General features: G+C 42.7%; 1 protein-coding gene across 1 annotated transcript in view; it reads left to right on the forward strand.

Annotated features, from left to right (window-relative positions):
* The window catches only part of cdk14 (cyclin dependent kinase 14), a gene marked incomplete at its 3' end in the record, with an annotated part of 339,638 nt that overhangs the window by 242,054 nt on the left and 79,273 nt on the right, over positions 1 to 18,311 (forward strand). Inside the window, exon 9 of the mRNA XM_080748107.1 lies at positions 3,854 to 3,974. Within this exon, the coding sequence (XP_080604233.1) occupies positions 3,854 to 3,974 (121 nt within the window). The remainder of the gene's footprint in view (positions 1 to 3,853; positions 3,975 to 18,311) is intronic.

Below are 18,311 nucleotides of genomic sequence, written 5' to 3' on the forward strand. Positions count from 1 at the left end.
TTTTCAAACATTTTTTATTTTTACGTTTGGTACCTTAAGTACATTTAATGCCAATACTTTCGTACTTTTACTCAAGTACATTTTGAATTCTGCACTTTTTCTTGTATTTTTATATTGCAGTATTGATACTTTTACTTAAGTAAAATATTTGAGTACTTTTTCCATCACTGATTTGAGGTTATTGGTTATTTTAAGATGATTTATATTGAAGTGGTCCAACTAGCAATAGAATACGTGAAGTACGTGTTCTGAGGCATCTTCCGTGACACATGAATGGTCTCAGAAATGTCATAAAAGCCATAAAAACATGTCTTAAAGCCTTAAGGTGGTTGCACACTGCACTGCGTGTTTTCGTTGCTTTTGGAAATCCGAAAGCCGTAGGCCAGGGAGAGAGAGGAAAGAGAGAGAGAGCAGGAAAAATCAACCCTGGTCCGAAAATAAATATGAAACGGGCGGCAGTGTGCAAACGTGATTGACATAACGTGAGGTTGATTTTTTTATTCACGCACTCCGAAATTCACTCCGACATTCGGCCCGAAAAACGCAGCAAAAACGCAGCTTCAACTGGCTGGATGTACTGTATGTAACAGCAGCATCATTAGTTTAGAATGATGATAATACCTAAACGTAATCATAACGTTTCTGTCGTGAGATGCTATTCTGCGTTATTCCATGTGCGTGGATCTGTGAGAGATGGTTTAGATGGTATAGCAGTGATATCCTGGCTCCAGAGGAGCTGCTGACTTGATAGCAGAAAGGAAAAGCTGCTCCGTGGCCATTTCCCTTTGAAAGGCCACCTCGGGGCGCCCACCATGTGCAGCCGTCAGCACAAAAGTGCAATTTTGTTTTGTTCTGCACGCCTTGATGTCTTTAAAGGTTCAAAAGGTTTTGGTACACTGCCAAGAAAGAGAAAAGAAATGGGAAGAAAACCTGGATTTGCATGCCGAAGTAGCCATCGCAAAACACCCTGCCTCACACCAAGATCAGAGATTGTGTGTGGGTGCATTGGCGAGATAGTGGCGCTGTAGAGTGACAATTTCTGACAATGTATAAATCAATATGTATCAATCAATTTGTTATGTATTCTATTTGTGGACATCTTGGTGTATGTTAATTTTGTGAGTGTGGCATCTTGTGGTTCAGGACACTATACCAGTAAGACTCCCTAATCGGGAGATAAGCGACCGTTGGTCGCTTATCTCCACAAATAGGCCAAAAGTTTGTTTTACCAATTATCAAGACATACGGGCAGTTGACAGTTTGCCATGGTTACTCATTGAAGTTGAATCTCCATATATGGAGATAACCTACGCATCACACTAAGTCTGACCTCACCAGCCCATATTTGGGCATGAGCAACTTATGTCTCCATATATGGAGATATGATGACAACACACAGTCCTCAGCCGATGATGTGGCGTGATGTCATACAATACACAAACGAGCCCTACAGTATAAAGGGGCAATTCTTGCCAGGAAAGAAGCATTTCTTCGACTCAGACCTTATCGCCAGGGTTGGCTTATAGCAGCTGTCGGTAGGACCATATATGGATTCTGTTAGTGTGGATCTCCTAACAGGGCATCATCTGGGATACAATCCCTTTTATGCCCATATATGGAGATCCCTAACAGAATCCCTTTCATGCCCATATATGGAGATCCTTAACAGAATCCCTTTTATGCCCATATATGGAGATCCCTAACAGCATCCCTTTTATGCTCATATATGGAGATCGCTAACAGCTAACAGAATCCCTTTTATGCCCATATATGGAGATCCCTAACAGAATCCCTTTTATGCCCATATATGGAGATCCCTAACAGAATCCCTTTTATGCCCATATATGGAGATCCCTAACAGAATCCCTTTTATGCCCATATATGGAGATCCCTAACAGAATCCCTTTTATGCCCATATATGGAGATCCCTAACAGAATCCCTTGTATGCCCATATATGGAGATCCCTAACAGAATCCCTTTTATGCCCATATATGGAGATCCCTAACAGAATCCCTTTTATGCCCATATATTATGGAGAAATCCCTGCTCTGAGTATCTGACATCAGTGTGATGTCACCTGTTTATGCCCATATATGGAGATCCCTGCTCTGCGTATCTGGTTGCTATGGTAAACAGTTGGTTGCTAGGGTAAAAAAACATGGTTGCTATGGTAAACAGTTGGTTGCTAGGGTAAACAGTTGGTTGCTAGGGTAAAACCATGGTTGCTAAGGTGGTTGCTAACGTACACTAACAGACCAGCAACAACAGACTGTTGCCACAGCAACGTACACAAAGGTTTGTGTACACATGTGGTGTGATGTCATACTGAAGATATATGACATCACACCGTACACAAACAAAGGTGTGACGTGTGACGGACGGACGGACGGACAGACGGACGGACGGACGGACGGACGGACGGACGGCCGGTGGAGGTTTTCATAGTAAACTGCTCCCTGACGGTCGCAAATACACCAGTAAGACTCCCTAATCGGGAGATAAGCGACCGTTGGTCGCTTATCTCCACAAATATCACAACCTCCACCTCTCACAATCCCTTTTATGCCCATATATGGAGATCCCTAACATAATCCCTTTCATGCCCATATATGGAGATCCCTAACAGAATCCCTTTTATGCCCATATATGGAGATCCCTAACAGCATCCCTTTTATGCCCATATATGGAGATCACTAACAGCTAACAGAATCCCTTTTATGCCCATATATGGAGATCCCTAACAGAATCCCTTTTATGCCCATATATGGAGATCCCTAACAGAATCCCTTTTATGCCCATATATGGAGATCCCTAACAGAATCCCTTTTATGCCCATATATGGAGATCCCTAACAGAATCCCTTTTATGCCCAGTTGGTTGCTAGGGTAAAAAAACATGGTTGCTATGGTAAACAGTTGGTTGCTAGGGTAAACAGTTGGTTGCTAGGGTAAAACCATGGTTGCTAAGGTGGTTGCTAACGTACACTAACAGACCAGCAACAACAGACTGTTGCCACAGCAACGTACACAAAGGTTTGTGTACACATGTGGTGTGATGTCATACTGAAGATATATGACATCACACCGTACACAAACAAAGGTGTGACGTGTGACGTGTGACGGACGGACGGACGGACGGACGGACGGACGGCCGGTGGAGGTTTTCATAGTAAACTGCTCCCTGTCGGTCGCAATAATATATATTTATTCTATCTATCTATAAAAATACAGAATCCAACTGTGTCATTGACATTGACAGTCCCAGTGTGCTGCATTGTCTCTGACCAGCCTGATGCAACCAGCTGATAGCATCCTCGCCCTTCCTATTTTACGCCGAGTTTCACGGATCCCCTCGGTGAAGGTCGTTCAATGATAATGGTTGCTGCTCACTTTCTGTGTGTGTGTGTGTGTGTGTGTGTGTGTGTGTGTGTGTGTGTGTGTGTGTGTGTGTGTGTGTGTGTGTGTGTGTGTGTGTGTGTGTGTGTGTGTGTGTGTGTGTGTGTGTGTGTGTGTGTGTGTGTGTGTTTACGCTTGTACACAGGCACGTATGTGTTGCTATGACATATCGTCATTGTCGGGCAGAAACCTTGTATCTCCAAGTTTCAAAGTAAAGCCCTGCTTCATCACAAAAGTAGTGAAAACAGCAGATCTACAAGCACACAACGCCTCGCGGTGCGAGGCGTTGTGTGCTTGTAGATCGGCTGTTTTCACTAGTTTAAGTCATTTTTAAAATGATAATGCAAAACGAACAGTTTTGGACATACAAGGTTTCCACCCGCCAGAGACATATTACTATGTGTATGTGTGCGTTCTCTCATGTCTAACCCCTCCTCTCCTCTCCTCTCTCCTCCAGGACTGGCCAGGGCCAAGTCGGTCCCCAGCCACACCTACTCCAACGAGGTGGTGACCCTGTGGTACCGCCCGCCCGACGTCCTGCTGGGGTCCACAGACTACTCTACCTGCCTGGACATGTGGTGGGTACTACCCAGTGACCTTTAACCCCCACATACCTGTACCCCACATCCAACCAACCCACCCACGCCCGTCCACCTCGTGAGGTGGACAAATATAGGGCTGCACAAATATTATTTTTTTAATACTCGAGTGAATTTGCTGTTAGCTGAAGTCTGGGTTTTAACTGGATGTTATCAGAGAACACCAAGGTGCTTTAAACCCACCATTTAGTATTTTAGCAGACACTCGTATACAGAGCTACGTACAAGCAATAAACAATAATTGTAGTCACATACTGTAAGTAGGGTGCAGAGCGAGTGGTGTATAGTGCCTCAAAGCAGCTAGGATATTTTCTTTTTGACTTAATTACAATTTTAGTAAAGTAAGTAGCAAGCCTTACCGAGCCATGAGGCAGCTTGATGTACAATTACACCCCCTGGATATGACGCTAGTAGTATTGATGCCGAGTGCCGCGCAGAGAGGCACTGGATCCCATTTTTCAGAGTCTTTGGTATGACACTCTAACCTTGCCTGGTTAATAAACCAGACCGAACACAACAACACCCCATGGCGGTAGTGGTGTTGTAGTACGGTCTGGAACCATCCATTGAGATTCTATTTCCTCTAACAGCTTCAAGGGTTGGCCAATCAGGGTTGTTTGCTTGGGGCACGTGGTTTGGGGCTCGCGTCACTAGGCTTTAGCCCGCCCCCCCAGAAATGAAAGCTCTTCCTGAAATCCCAGACTCTCTTCCCAAAACGAAGTGTGTGATAGAGGCTGGCAACGACAGGCAAACTCTAACCACAAGGCCACTGAGCTGAGCCGGTTAATTTCAATTCATGGTGTTAAAATATACAGAAAATGCAGATTGTTACCAGCATGATTCTGAGGTTTTATGCCTCCCTGGCCGGGGTCATGAACCTGATATCTCAGGAATGCCTGGAGGTTGGAACAAACATCCTCTTGGACTCAAGGACGAACTGATTAGTACTCTATGATCAAAGTCAAGGTCACTGTACGTACGTGTGTGTGTGTGTGTGTGTGTGTGTGTGTGTGTGTGTGTGTGTGTGTGTGTGTGTGTGTGTGTGTGCGTGTGTGCGTGTGTGTTTGTGCGTGTGTTTGTGCGTGTGTGTTTGTGCCAACAATACACACATTTTATTACATTCACTACATGTGTTATTTGGGGTTTGGAAAGACATTAACGACTGCGATGGTGGAGGCATAATATTTCTAGTTTGTTTTGTTCAGTTTTTCTTTCATCTCTTGTCTCGTATTCTTTCTATGTCCTTCAATCCCAGCTGCTTGGCTCTCCCACTGAGAGAGTGTTGGGTGAGACTGATTCAGTGTGAAGTCTGATCATACCAGCGTTAATGGAAGCACAGCTGAACGCTACGCTGCCCTATACAAAGCCAAAGTACACACACTACATTCTCTGGAGACATTGTGACTTATTTATTTATTTGTCTCAAAGGACAAATCAGCCATCATGATTTAAGGGGATTAACAACTAGCTCATGGACAGATATACAGTCAGTGCAATGCAATACATTTTTGGTGCTGGTGAGTTTAAGACGTCCCCAAACGTCTTTAGGCAGGCAAAGATGGTGAATAGAAATTTAGGCATGCAATTATTTAGAGGTCAAATGATAGTAAACGACCGTGGGCAAGAACATTGTTTCTCAACCTTTTCAGGCTGTGACCCCCAAAATAATCATATTTTAACTGGGGACCCCCCACCCTGACTAGCACTAGCCGGTCGAGGCGTTGTGAGCATGTAGATTGGCTATTTTCACAATATCTGCCTTAAATATTTGACAATTTGGCCAATGTTTATTCGGGCGGCCGAGTGTCTAGTCGGCGTCCTGGCCAACTCGGGAACAATGTAAATAGGGAATGAATGCCCGCCCTTTAACAACTTGGGAGCCAAACTCGTTCAGTGACGAGTTAAGGCCACTAGGTGTCACCAAGCCAAAAGGAGTTATCTCGTTGAGAGACGATTTCCTCCGGAACAGCCTGATGTCAACAATCAGCTCCGAATAAGGAGATTCCGAACGTTTTGCGCTGGTTTCGGAAAACCACGCATCGGGTCGGGTCGAGGCCCGGCACTGCCCTCCGCGCCGCGGCGGGGAACGTGCGTGCCGAATCTGAAGCCGGTGGGACGAACGGTTCTCGAGATACGCGGATTACATACAGACAGACTCACAGAGACTTCTCGCATTCATAGATAGACTAGAAGCTGGGCCGCCCTTTGCGTCTAGTCGGCGACCTGGCCAACTCGGAACAATGTAAATAGGGAATGAATGCCCCGCCCTTTAATGCAAACCCCATTATACCTGTTTTCATAGGACCCGTTTTGACCATCTGTCTGCCTGTGTCCATTTATGCCCATATATGGAGATATCTGTATCTGTCTGTCTGTCTGTCGGCGTCCATTTTATGTCCATATATGGAGATCACTGCAGTTATAGTTCTGGGTCCATTTTATGCCCATATATGGAGATATCTGTCTATCTGCATCCATTTTATGCCCATATATGGAGTATCTGTCTGTGCCTCCAACTGTGTTGCAGACACAGTGCCGGTTCCCCCTTTAATGCAAACCTCATTATTGCGACCGTCAGGGAGCAGTTTACTATGAAAACCTCCACCGGCCGTCCGTCGGTCGGTCGGTCGGTCGGTCGGTCACACGTCACACGTCACACGTCACACCTTTGCCCTGCTCATATCTCCGCATCAGTATGACATCACACCACATGTGTACACAAACCTTTGTGTACGTTGCTGTGGCAACAGTCTGTTGTTCAGAAAGAGAGAGAAAACCAGGTGCTCTTCGGAGAATACGAATAGTAAAAACAAGTAAAAATGGTGCTCTTGGATCGACGGGATCAATTCATCAAAAGGAAAAAAGTGATCCAGGCACTCAGGTAAAAAAGGGAGGAACAAACTTTATTAAAGTCTAAAAGCCGACATGTTTCGACCAGAGGCTGGTCATCATCAGGGCATACTGAAGAAATACAAGCAAACACACTCAATATATCAACTGGGACTGGGCAATCAACAAGAGTCAATTAAGGTGGGGCCTGATTGTGTAATTACACAAGAATGCATAGCAATCAACACACCTGTGTGTCAGACCCAGCTATATCACTGCATCATTTGAGCAGTATAGAGTACAACCAATAAGGCATCAAGTTACAAATATCAACCACAAAGTATAACAATAAACAATAACAAAAATATTTATTACAAATAAAGAAAATAAAGAAAAAGACAATAAAATCACAAAGATAAGATCCAGTTACAAAAAACACATGAAATCAATGTCCTCATTGAGCCCGGGGGGAGTAAGAGCATCCAGGGAGTGAATCCAGAAAGATTCCCTCTGGTTCAACTTCCTTTGGCGATCACCCCCTCTTGTAAGTGGTTTTATATGTTCAATGCCTGTAATACGTAGGAGAGTATCGTTACTGTTGTGGCATTGATTGAAGTGCCTGGCTATGGGGTAATTAAAATTATTGGTGCGAATGGCATATTTATGTTCAGCCAGACGGTCACGGAGGCGGCGCTTAGTTCTGCCCACATAAAACACTTTTGGGCATGTACATGTAAGGCGATAAATAACATGAGTGGTGTTGCAATTAATAAAGTCGTTAATTGTATGTGTTTTCTGTGTTTTCAAATCAATAAATGTTTTTGATTGTAAGATATTGGTACAATGAGGACAGTTCATGCATTTGTACATTCCCATAGGTTTATTAAGCCATGTCTCCTTTTTAATAGGAGCTAGATGGCTGTGCATCAATTTATCACGTAGGGTGGGAGCTCTTCTAAATGAAAATATAGGAGGTTCGGGAAACACTTCTCTGAGGGTGGAATCACTCTCGATAATAGACCAATTGGTTCTTATAATGTGTTGGACCTTAGAAGCTACAGTACTATATTGGCTAACAAAAAAAGGACGGGACTGTAAAGTAGCGGGTCTCCGTTTCTTTTTACGTAGCAATGAGGCTCGATCAATATTATAGGCTTTGTTTCGTGCCTGAGTGACACAGCCCGATTTATAGCCTCTCTCATTGAATCTGTTAGTCATATCCGTAGCTTTCTGGTCAAAATCAACAGGCCTATCACAAATACGGCGTAGCCGTTGGAACTGTCCAAAAGGGATATTTTTTATAAGATGGGGTGGGTGAAAAGAGTCAGCCCTCAGTACTGTGTTTCGCGAAGTTTCTTTTCTGTATAGGGTAGTCTCTCCACACTACCCTATACAGAAAAGAAACTTCGCGAAACACAGTACTGAGGGCTGACTCTTTTCACCCACCCCATCTTATAAAAAATATCCCTTTTGGACAGTTCCAACGGCTACGCCGTATTTGTGATAGGCCTGTTGATTTTGACCAGAAAGCTACGGATATGACTAACAGATTCAATGAGAGAGGCTATAAATCGGGCTGTGTCACTCAGGCACGAAACAAAGCCTATAATATTGATCGAGCCTCATTGCTACGTAAAAAGAAACGGAGACCCGCTACTTTACAGTCCCGTCCTTTTTTTGTTAGCCAATATAGTACTGTAGCTTCTAAGGTCCAACACATTATAAGAACCAATTGGTCTATTATCGAGAGTGATTCCACCCTCAGAGAAGTGTTTCCCGAACCTCCTATATTTTCATTTAGAAGAGCTCCCACCCTACGTGATAAATTGATGCACAGCCATCTAGCTCCTATTAAAAAGGAGACATGGCTTAATAAACCTATGGGAATGTACAAATGCATGAACTGTCCTCATTGTACCAATATCTTACAATCAAAAACATTTATTGATTTGAAAACACAGAAAACACATACAATTAACGACTTTATTAATTGCAACACCACTCATGTTATTTATCGCCTTACATGTACATGCCCAAAAGTGTTTTATGTGGGCAGAACTAAGCGCCGCCTCCGTGACCGTCTGGCTGAACATAAATATGCCATTCGCACCAATAATTTTAATTACCCCATAGCCAGGCACTTCAATCAATGCCACAACAGTAACGATACTCTCCTACGTATTACAGGCATTGAACATATAAAACCACTTACAAGAGGGGGTGATCGCCAAAGGAAGTTGAACCAGAGGGAATCTTTCTGGATTCACTCCCTGGATGCTCTTACTCCCCCCGGGCTCAATGAGGACATTGATTTCATGTGTTTTTTGTAACTGGATCTTATCTTTGTGATTTTATTGTCTTTTTCTTTATTTTCTTTATTTGTAATAAATATTTTTGTTATTGTTTATTGTTATACTTTGTGGTTGATATTTGTAACTTGATGCCTTATTGGTTGTACTCTATACTGCTCAAATGATGCAGTGATATAGCTGGGTCTGACACACAGGTGTGTTGATTGCTATGCATTCTTGTGTAATTACACAATCAGGCCCCACCTTAATTGACTCTTGTTGATTGCCCAGTCCCAGTTGATATATTGAGTGTGTTTGCTTGTATTTCTTCAGTATGCCCTGATGATGACCAGCCTCTGGTCGAAACATGTCGGCTTTTAGACTTTAATAAAGTTTGTTCCTCCCTTTTTTACCTGAGTGCCTGGATCACTTTTTTCCTTTTGAACAGTCTGTTGTTGCTGGTTTGTTAGTGTACGTTAGCAACCACCTTAGCAACCATGGTTTTACCCTAGCAACCAACTGTTTACCCTAGCAACCAACTGTTTACCATAGCAACCATGTTTTTTTACCCTAGCAACCAACTGTTTACCATAGCAACCAGATACGCAGAGCAGGGATCTCCATATATGGGCATAAACAGGTGACATCACACTGATGTCAGATACTCAGAGCAGGGATTTCTCCATAATATATGGGCATAAAAGGGATTCTGTTAGGGATCTCCATATATGGGCATACAAGGGATTCTGTTAGGGATCTCCATATATGGGCATAAAAGGGATTCTGTTAGGGATCTCCATATATGGGCATAAAAGGGATTCTGTTAGGGATCTCCATATATGGGCATAAAAGGGATTCTGTTAGGGATCTCCATATATGGGCATAAAAGGGATTCTGTTAGCTGTTAGTGATCTCCATATATGGGCATAAAAGGGATGCTGTTAGGGATCTCCATATATGGGCATAAAAGGGATTCTGTTAGGGATCTCCATATATGGGCATGAAAGGGATTCTGTTAGGGATCTCCATATATGGGCATAAAAGGGATTGTATCCCAGATGATGCCCTGTTAGGAGATCCACACTAACAGAATCCATATATGGTCCTACCGACAGCTGCTATAAGCCAACCCTGGCGATAAGGTCTGAGTCGAAGAAATGCTTCTTTCCTGGCAAGAATTGCCCCTTTATACTGTAGGGCTCGTTTGTGTATTGTATGACATCACGCCACATCATCGGCTGAGGACTGTGTGATGTCATCATATCTCCATATATGGAGACATAAGTTGCTCATGCCCAAATATGGGCTGGTGAGGTCAGACTTAGTGTGATGCGTAGGTTATCTCCATATATGGAGATTCAACTTCAATGAGTAACCATGGCAAACTGTCAACTGCCCGTATGTCTTGATAATTGGTAAAACAATTTTTTTGGCCTATTTGTGGAGATAAGCGACCAACGGTCGCTTATCTCCCGATTAGGGAGTCTTACTGGTACCTGTTGTCATAGGACCCGTTTTGAACATCTGTTTGCCTGTGTCCATTTATGCCCATATATGGAGATATCTGTATCTGTCTGTCTGCGTCCATTTTATGCCCATATATGGAGATCTTTGACCATCTGTTTGCCTCTGTCCATTTATGTCCATATATGGAGATATCTGTATCTGTCTGTCTGCAATCCATTTTATGCCCATATATGGGGGCATTCATTTTATGCCCATATATGGAGAACGCGCGTGCCCGTGGGACGAACGGTTCTCGAGATACGCGGATTACATACATACATACACACTCACAGAGATTTTTTGTTGACTCATGTGGCGTACGTGATGTCAGAGCCTTTTATGAAGTGATGTCACAATGAGTCAGAGCTTTCGCCGATTTCCTCCGGAACAGCCTGATGTCAACAATCAACCCCGCATAAGGAGATTCCGAACGTTTCGCGCCGGTTCGGGAAAACCGCACGTCGGGTCGGGTCGAGACCCGGCACTGCACTCCGTGCCGCGGCGGGGAACGCGCGTGCCGAATCTGAAGCCGGTGGGACGAACGGTTCTCGAGATACGCGGATTACAGACACACAGACAGACAGACAGACAGACACGCAGAGACTTCTCGCATTTATTGCGACCGTAAGGTCGCAGTTTAGTATGAAAACCTCCACCGGCCGTCCGTCGGTCACACGTGCGGTCGACCGCACGTCACACGTGCGGTCGACGTGTGATGAGGTCACGATGAGTCATCTATGCCCAAATATAGATTTCTAGGTCAGATGGCCCATAGAGTTTGTGATGTCAAACCTAGCAACCCAATATAAACAAACCTGATGTCAGACCTGAAGTATCCTTTTATACCCATATATGGAGATACAGAGATCTCCATATATGGGCATATTAGAAAGCCCATATATGGGCATATACGGATGACATCAGGGATATCCATATATGGGCATAAAAGGGACAAGGGCTTACAGATAAGTGATCTCCATATATGGGCATATCAGAAAGCCCATATATGTTCATATACTGATGACATCAGGAATATCCATATATGGGCATAAAAGGGACAAGGACTTACAGTTAAGAGATCTCCATATATGGGCATAAAGGGACAAGGACTGTTACAGTAGATATAGAGATGTCCATATATGGGCATAAATGAACAAGGACTGACAAACACTGAGATCTCCATATAACCTATGGGAATATAAGGGACGAGGACTGTCAGCTTGTAGACCTATTTTCTAAATATTGTTGTACATTAAAAACTTGAAATGGGTCGTTCTGCATAGTACTTGGGATTTGTTGATGTAAATGTTCACATAGAGTGTAATAATTGGTAAAACAAACTTTTGGCCTATTTGTGGAGATAAGCGACCAACGGTCGCTTATCTCCCGATTAGGGAGTCTTACTGGTAGATAGATTAGAGACATTAAAAATTCCTTAAATTGTCACTTTAGAAATGTGCAGATACCCTCTATACACTTACACTGTATGTTGGTTTGTTTACTGTTGAGAGAGAAAACAATGTTGCACATTAAGTTAATCATCTGGGGACCCCCCGACCCACAGGTTGAGAACCACTGGGCTAGAACATACTCCAGTTCAGACTGAGGGTGGGGAGGTAGGACCAGACGATGGCAGGCAGAGGGGTCTGACAGAGATGTTGACCACATCATACCTCTGGACAGGCAGTCTGCCGGGACCCCCGTTCCAAGGACCCCAGCTGCATCCCACTGTGGCCAATTAAAGATTGCTGCTGCCAGGAGACAAGCGAGGGAGGCTGGGTGGGGGTGGGGGTTGGGGGTGGTGCGGTGGCTGGCCTGTAAGCAAAGAGACGGTAAAGGAGTCTGAAGGACTGAAGAGCCTTCTGTGCAGGTGGGGGAAGATCCACGGGGTTACCCTCCCTTTCCAGCAGGGGCGAGAATGAGACAGACAGACAGACAGACAGACAGATGCATCATAATTTACTATTGAGGCGTTTGGCAGACACTCTCATTCAGAGTGACTTACAAGAGCTTACAGCAGACAGCTCCTGTCAACTCTAATCAATTAATTCATTACAATTCAATTCAATTCAAAAGAGCTTTATTGGCATGAGTAAACATACGTTTACGTTTCCAAAGCAAGTGTCAAAATATAATAAAAACTGTTGAGATTTGAGAACGTATATACAGTTGGAAGGGGTACAGCATTGTGTAAACAGAGCTACAGTATGTCACATTTTGTCGTTATGTACAGTATATACAGGGTATGAAGCTTTTTGGAAAAAATAGCAGCATTTATTTTTTCTCAACACGATTTCAATAGTACACAAATAAAAGAGAATAAAAAAGTCAAGTCAATAAACAAGGTAATTAATCACAAATACAGACCTGCCAACCCGTACGCATTTTGCGTACTAAGCACGCATTTTAAGGCTCTGTACGCAGGTACGATATTTCCCCTCATTGCTACGCAATTTCGGGGAATGGGCGCGACCCGCGGCGTGGTATAACAACAGCGCGGTGCAGCATGTACACTTACGCTACAGTACTCATCATAGAGTTATAATAAGAAGCTACTCATCTCATCTCATAGCTATCGCCGCCCGGTTTGTACAACGGCGATATTAATACGATTAATTTATAAAGAAGATAAACGGAGAATGGCCGTGTTGTGCGATTCATCGGTGTCGCCCCTACAATGCTGCCGTGCAACGAGTAGTCTGACTAACGGGTAATATATTAAGATAACACTCAGCTAAGGTGAATTCACATGTCAGCAGCCACGATGGTGAGAATGAAATGGTTGTTATGGTGTTGTCGCTCCTCTCCGCGACGCGGTTAGGGTTTTAATCAAGTGAATCAATAATATTATACTATTAAACTGCGGTCGCCCCCGCGACAGCTTGTTGTGTATGAAGCCTGTGTTATACTTCGTCATACGACGGTGTTGCACGTGAGCGAAGTCGGGAAATGTCAAAACTTGTGACCAGGTACAATGAACTGTAGCATACATTGACCATGATTAGGCTTTAGAGTAAAGATCCAAACGAATGAAAATAAAATACTGGGCTCCCTGTTCCACTATCTCTAAATGAGTATGAATGGAGGAATTAGGGGGACTATGTGTATTGTCAAAAACATTAAAGGTGAACAAGTTATTTATCACCTGTGAATATATGAAGACATTAATGGTTTGTTAACAATGAGTAGCCTGTATCCTCTATGAATGAATATACAGACTAGACGGTATTTGATCTATACACAATGTAGGCCTATATATCAATTAATGAATGCACTAGAAACCTACATGAGTTGAATACTTTCAACTTCATGCAAATCATGCACAGAAAGGTGGTTTTATTTAGGCTGCTCAATTAACAATGTTTAACAAAGACACAGGTAAATATTTAAAGGTAAATAGCCTACCTGACAATGTAAAGCTATTTTGCTATTTGAATAACATGATTATGTTGATGTATGTTCATTCATTAAGTCACTGGTGAGACTGTTTTGCTAGTCTATTGTTAACTAACTCTGAGCAAGTGCAGTTAGTATATTTTATTAAAGATTTGTCAACAATATTGCCAAAGCAACATTACTGTATTGCCTGGTAATACTAGCCTACTTTTTCTCCAGACCAAATGGCATTTTTATTTAAAAGGTTGTTCTAACATCTTGCCTCCTCCTATTAGTGTAAGTCAAGACATGCAATGTGCTACATTTCTGGTGTGAAATTTTGTTAACATAACTGTAAAGGTCCCACCCAAAAAGGTGCATGGAACCCCCCAAAATATACGCTGTTTTGTGCGGGAAAACAACAAAAATTCGGCGCCGCGCGGCGCGCGGGCACTTCGTGCCCGCGCATGAGTACTCAAAAAAAATTCCCAGGGTTGGCAGGTCTGCAAATATAGTGCAGAGAGATCAGTGTAGTGTCTAAAAAGAAATACCAGGTAAACAAAGAAAACGGTAAAGAAAGCACCTGTCTGGACAACATGCTAAATCCCACTCTTAATGTGTGTTCTCGAGAGAAAAAAAACTCCCCAAGAAAAAGAAATAACCTACAAAAACTAACAAAGACAAGTGACCAAGACACGTCTACAGACAGACAGACAGACAGACAGACAGACAGACAGACAGACAGACAGACAGACAGACAGACAGACAGACAGACAGACAGACAGCAACCCCCCCCCCAGGTCCCTTGAGAAGCATTCTTCCATGAAGGAGCATGATGGCCACCAGGCCATGAAGAAAGGTCGTCGCTGTAGGGATAACAGGCTGTCTGTGCCTCCAGCGGAAGCATCCATCACACACGCCTCAGGTTATAGGATCACATCCATCTGGATGGGAAAGAGAGAGAGAGAGAGAGAGAGAGAGGAAGAGGGAGAGAGAGAGAGAGAGAGAGAGAGAGAGAGAGAGAGAGAGAGACGCAGGATCTCCTCTATTTCTATCAACCCGTCGGTGCCCCAGCCTCCCTTGACATGTGTCAGTCACAGCAGACGCGGGGCAGAGGAGACAAAGGGTGTGTAGTAGCAGAGTAGTGTGCTTTCAGCCCTGTGTGGATTTAAACGGCAACAAGCAGACAGTGCTAGAAGAAGTACTCTTATGTGTTGTTTTACTGAACCAGTTGAACCCCCAGCCACGTCATGTTCAGATGTTTTTTTTTACATAACCCATTATTATTTTATACTTTAGCTATTGAAAAACAGCAGATATACAAGCTCACAGCGCGGCGCCGAGTGCCACATTGCGAGCTTGTACAGTAGATCTGCTATTTTTGTAAAATCGTGAAAAAAATATTTGCAAATCTTTGAATATATATTTTTCAAAGCAAACTTCTGTAACTCAAATCTCTGCTTCTGGGGTTCCTGGAACCACGGCCAAATACATAATCCTTGACATGAAAAAGGTTTTAGAACCAGAAGAAGGATTTAGAAGATAAGACATTTATAGAATCGGGTCAAAATATTCAAAGACTTGGACACATTTTCACAAATGTTCAAAAATAGCAAATATACAAGCTTGTATGTGAGCTTGTACATGTGCTATTTTTCAATAGTTAAAGCGTAACATGATGATTAAAGTGGTTAAAATCGAAAGCGACAAAGACTCGTTCCCAGCCTAGCCCCATCCACGTCCATATGCTGATGTGTTTTACTGAACCACTTGAACCCCAAGCCCTGTCCATATTCTGGGGGGAACACTATCCAACCAGCATCCTAGTATGGATCCCTTTTAAATGTGTCTAGTCTACTCAATGCAATTCAATTCAATTCAAAGGGCTTTATTGGCATGAGAAAAGTACATGTAGTACGTGTACTTTGCCAAAGCAGAAGTGTACACAATAGAATACAATACAATACAATACAATAAAATGCAATACAAAACAATACAATAGGAACAAAATATGTACAGGTGAAAGGAATGTAACAGTTTTCATGCATCAAGGTTACATGCAGGCAGAGCAGGGATATATACAATAGTCTTTAAGGTGGTTGGGTTCCATTTGATATCCTTCTCCTATCACTGCAGTTCACAAATCTTGCTGCTGTGTTTACTGCTGTCTACTCACACACAATCCATCCATTAAGTCCTGAGGCAGATTCTGCTAAATCCTAACAGTTTTCCTGAAAAACGCACATGTTGCTATCCATCTCAAAGGATCCCCCAAAATATATGGATTTGGTCGTGGCGTGGACCCTCCATCTCAAAAACATTTTGTTCCAGGGACAGATCTTACTAAAAAATAGCAAATCTACAAGCAAATATTTCAGTTAAAAATGTCTAAAAAAAATTATCTATTCAAAGATTTAGCTCAAAGAAATAGCTGACCTACAAGCTCCAGAGCTCCTGAGCTTGTACAGTATATCTGCTATTTTCGAATATTCAAAATATAAAATGACACAGATGCCTTCCTGTTTTGAATGGATTAATGGTCATGTTATGTAGGTACTATAACCAGGGGTTTCACTGTCATGATATTCCTGGAAACATTTTTAAATTAGAAAAACATTGGAAAATGTTTGGCTATATATCGTTTTTGGCCATTGATTTTGATAATAAAAACATGCCCAAAACATCTATAAAATCTATTTTTACATGCAATACGCAACAAGGTGTGAGTGTGGCCTAAATGTATGCAGGTACGTCACGTGACCAAAAAGGATAGATCTAAAAGCTAACAACATGTTGTACCGCGATCCATAGTTAGCTTGTAGATCTGTATGTTTAGTCATGTGATGCCCCAAGTCTGTCGTGGGTGGGTAATACTTTGGAAAGTTTAGAAAATACATTGGTAAAAATGTGTGGGAACGCGGTATAACATTAATAGTTAGGCTGACAGGTTAAGAATAGTAGATAGATGACGTGTAGAACAAGCTAGCATCCTTGTGGCGTTTAGTCCTGGCAGTGTGTTCTTTATTATGCCAAGCGCAACTCCGGCGTCGCTAGCTAAACTAACTAAGCGAGAACGCCGACCAACCTCTCTAATGACTCCCATAAATCACAGTTAGCTGGGTTTATTGAGAGTCTGGGGTGTCCACGCGGACTCCTGTGGTGTCCACCGCATTGAAGTTTGCAATCTACCCTGCCTTCCATCCCATAATATTTATGCCCTAATATGTACCGCCATAAAAGCTCCATAAAGTCCACGTGCATCGCGGTCGTATATAACATCCAGTGGCGGAAACCAAGTCACCAAAGTACATGTTGTCGCTGTCTGGCAGAAACCTGTCTCTATCCTATCTCCTATATCAGTGGTTCTCAAACTTTGAAATTTGAAGGTCTCCCCTTTCATTCTGTGCCAAAGGCCAAAATGCCTCCAAGGTAGCTGTGCCACGGTTTTGTATGTTTTTCTTTACTATGCAATGAAAAAAAATGATTTTTTTTTTATAATTTTCATTCAGTGGCAAAAAGAATTTTGTCAATCAGACAAATGGTTCCAGAGATAGAGCTGTTTGAATCAAAAAAAGTGTCCATCCACTAGAATGGACACACATTTTCACACATTTTCTCAATCAGCTAAACGAGGGAGCCAACACACAAACAGAGAAAAGCATCTCTCTGATCTCAGGTCATTTTGACATCTTTAAAAAAAAAAAAAAAATGAAAAAAAAAAAACTTTTTTTCTTTCTATATAAAAAACACAAAAACCGTCATAAACCGTCATTGGCACAGGGGGCTATTGGAAAAAAAAACAGTCAAAACCGTCATGTGGCACAGAATGAGTTAACTTTGACAATGTACAAATGGAACCAAATGGACCTGTTAGGCTTGGAAGGGTCAATTTAGAAGGAACCTAGAGAGTCCCTGAAATCCACTTTTGAGAACCATTGTCCAATCTATCTGCTATTTTTAAATAGACAACGTATAAAAAGGTAAGTAAACATGAAAAAAATAGCTGGCAGTTTGTTTAGTAGTTTGGTTAATATTCTCAGCACAGAATGAGTTAACTAAGTTAAAAAGCACAACTCACTTCACACTGGGTGTGTTTTATATTATGAATGTGTTTTTTATTGATGTATCTATGAGAGCTGCAGTAACACATTCATTTCCCCTTGGGGATGAATTAGGTACCTACTTACCTGGTGGGGACATTTGGTCCTCACACAAGTATTGTAAACTCGCGCACACAGAGTGGGTGGCGAGCAGTGCCTTTGGCCCTGGCCATACCTCTCTCATTGTGCCACCTCTCTTTAAATAGACGTCACAA

The sequence above is a fragment of the Nannobrachium achirus genome, assembly GCF_963921795.1.
Source record: "Nannobrachium achirus genome assembly, chromosome: 2".
Taxonomy (NCBI): domain Eukaryota; kingdom Metazoa; phylum Chordata; class Actinopteri; order Myctophiformes; family Myctophidae; genus Nannobrachium; species Nannobrachium achirus.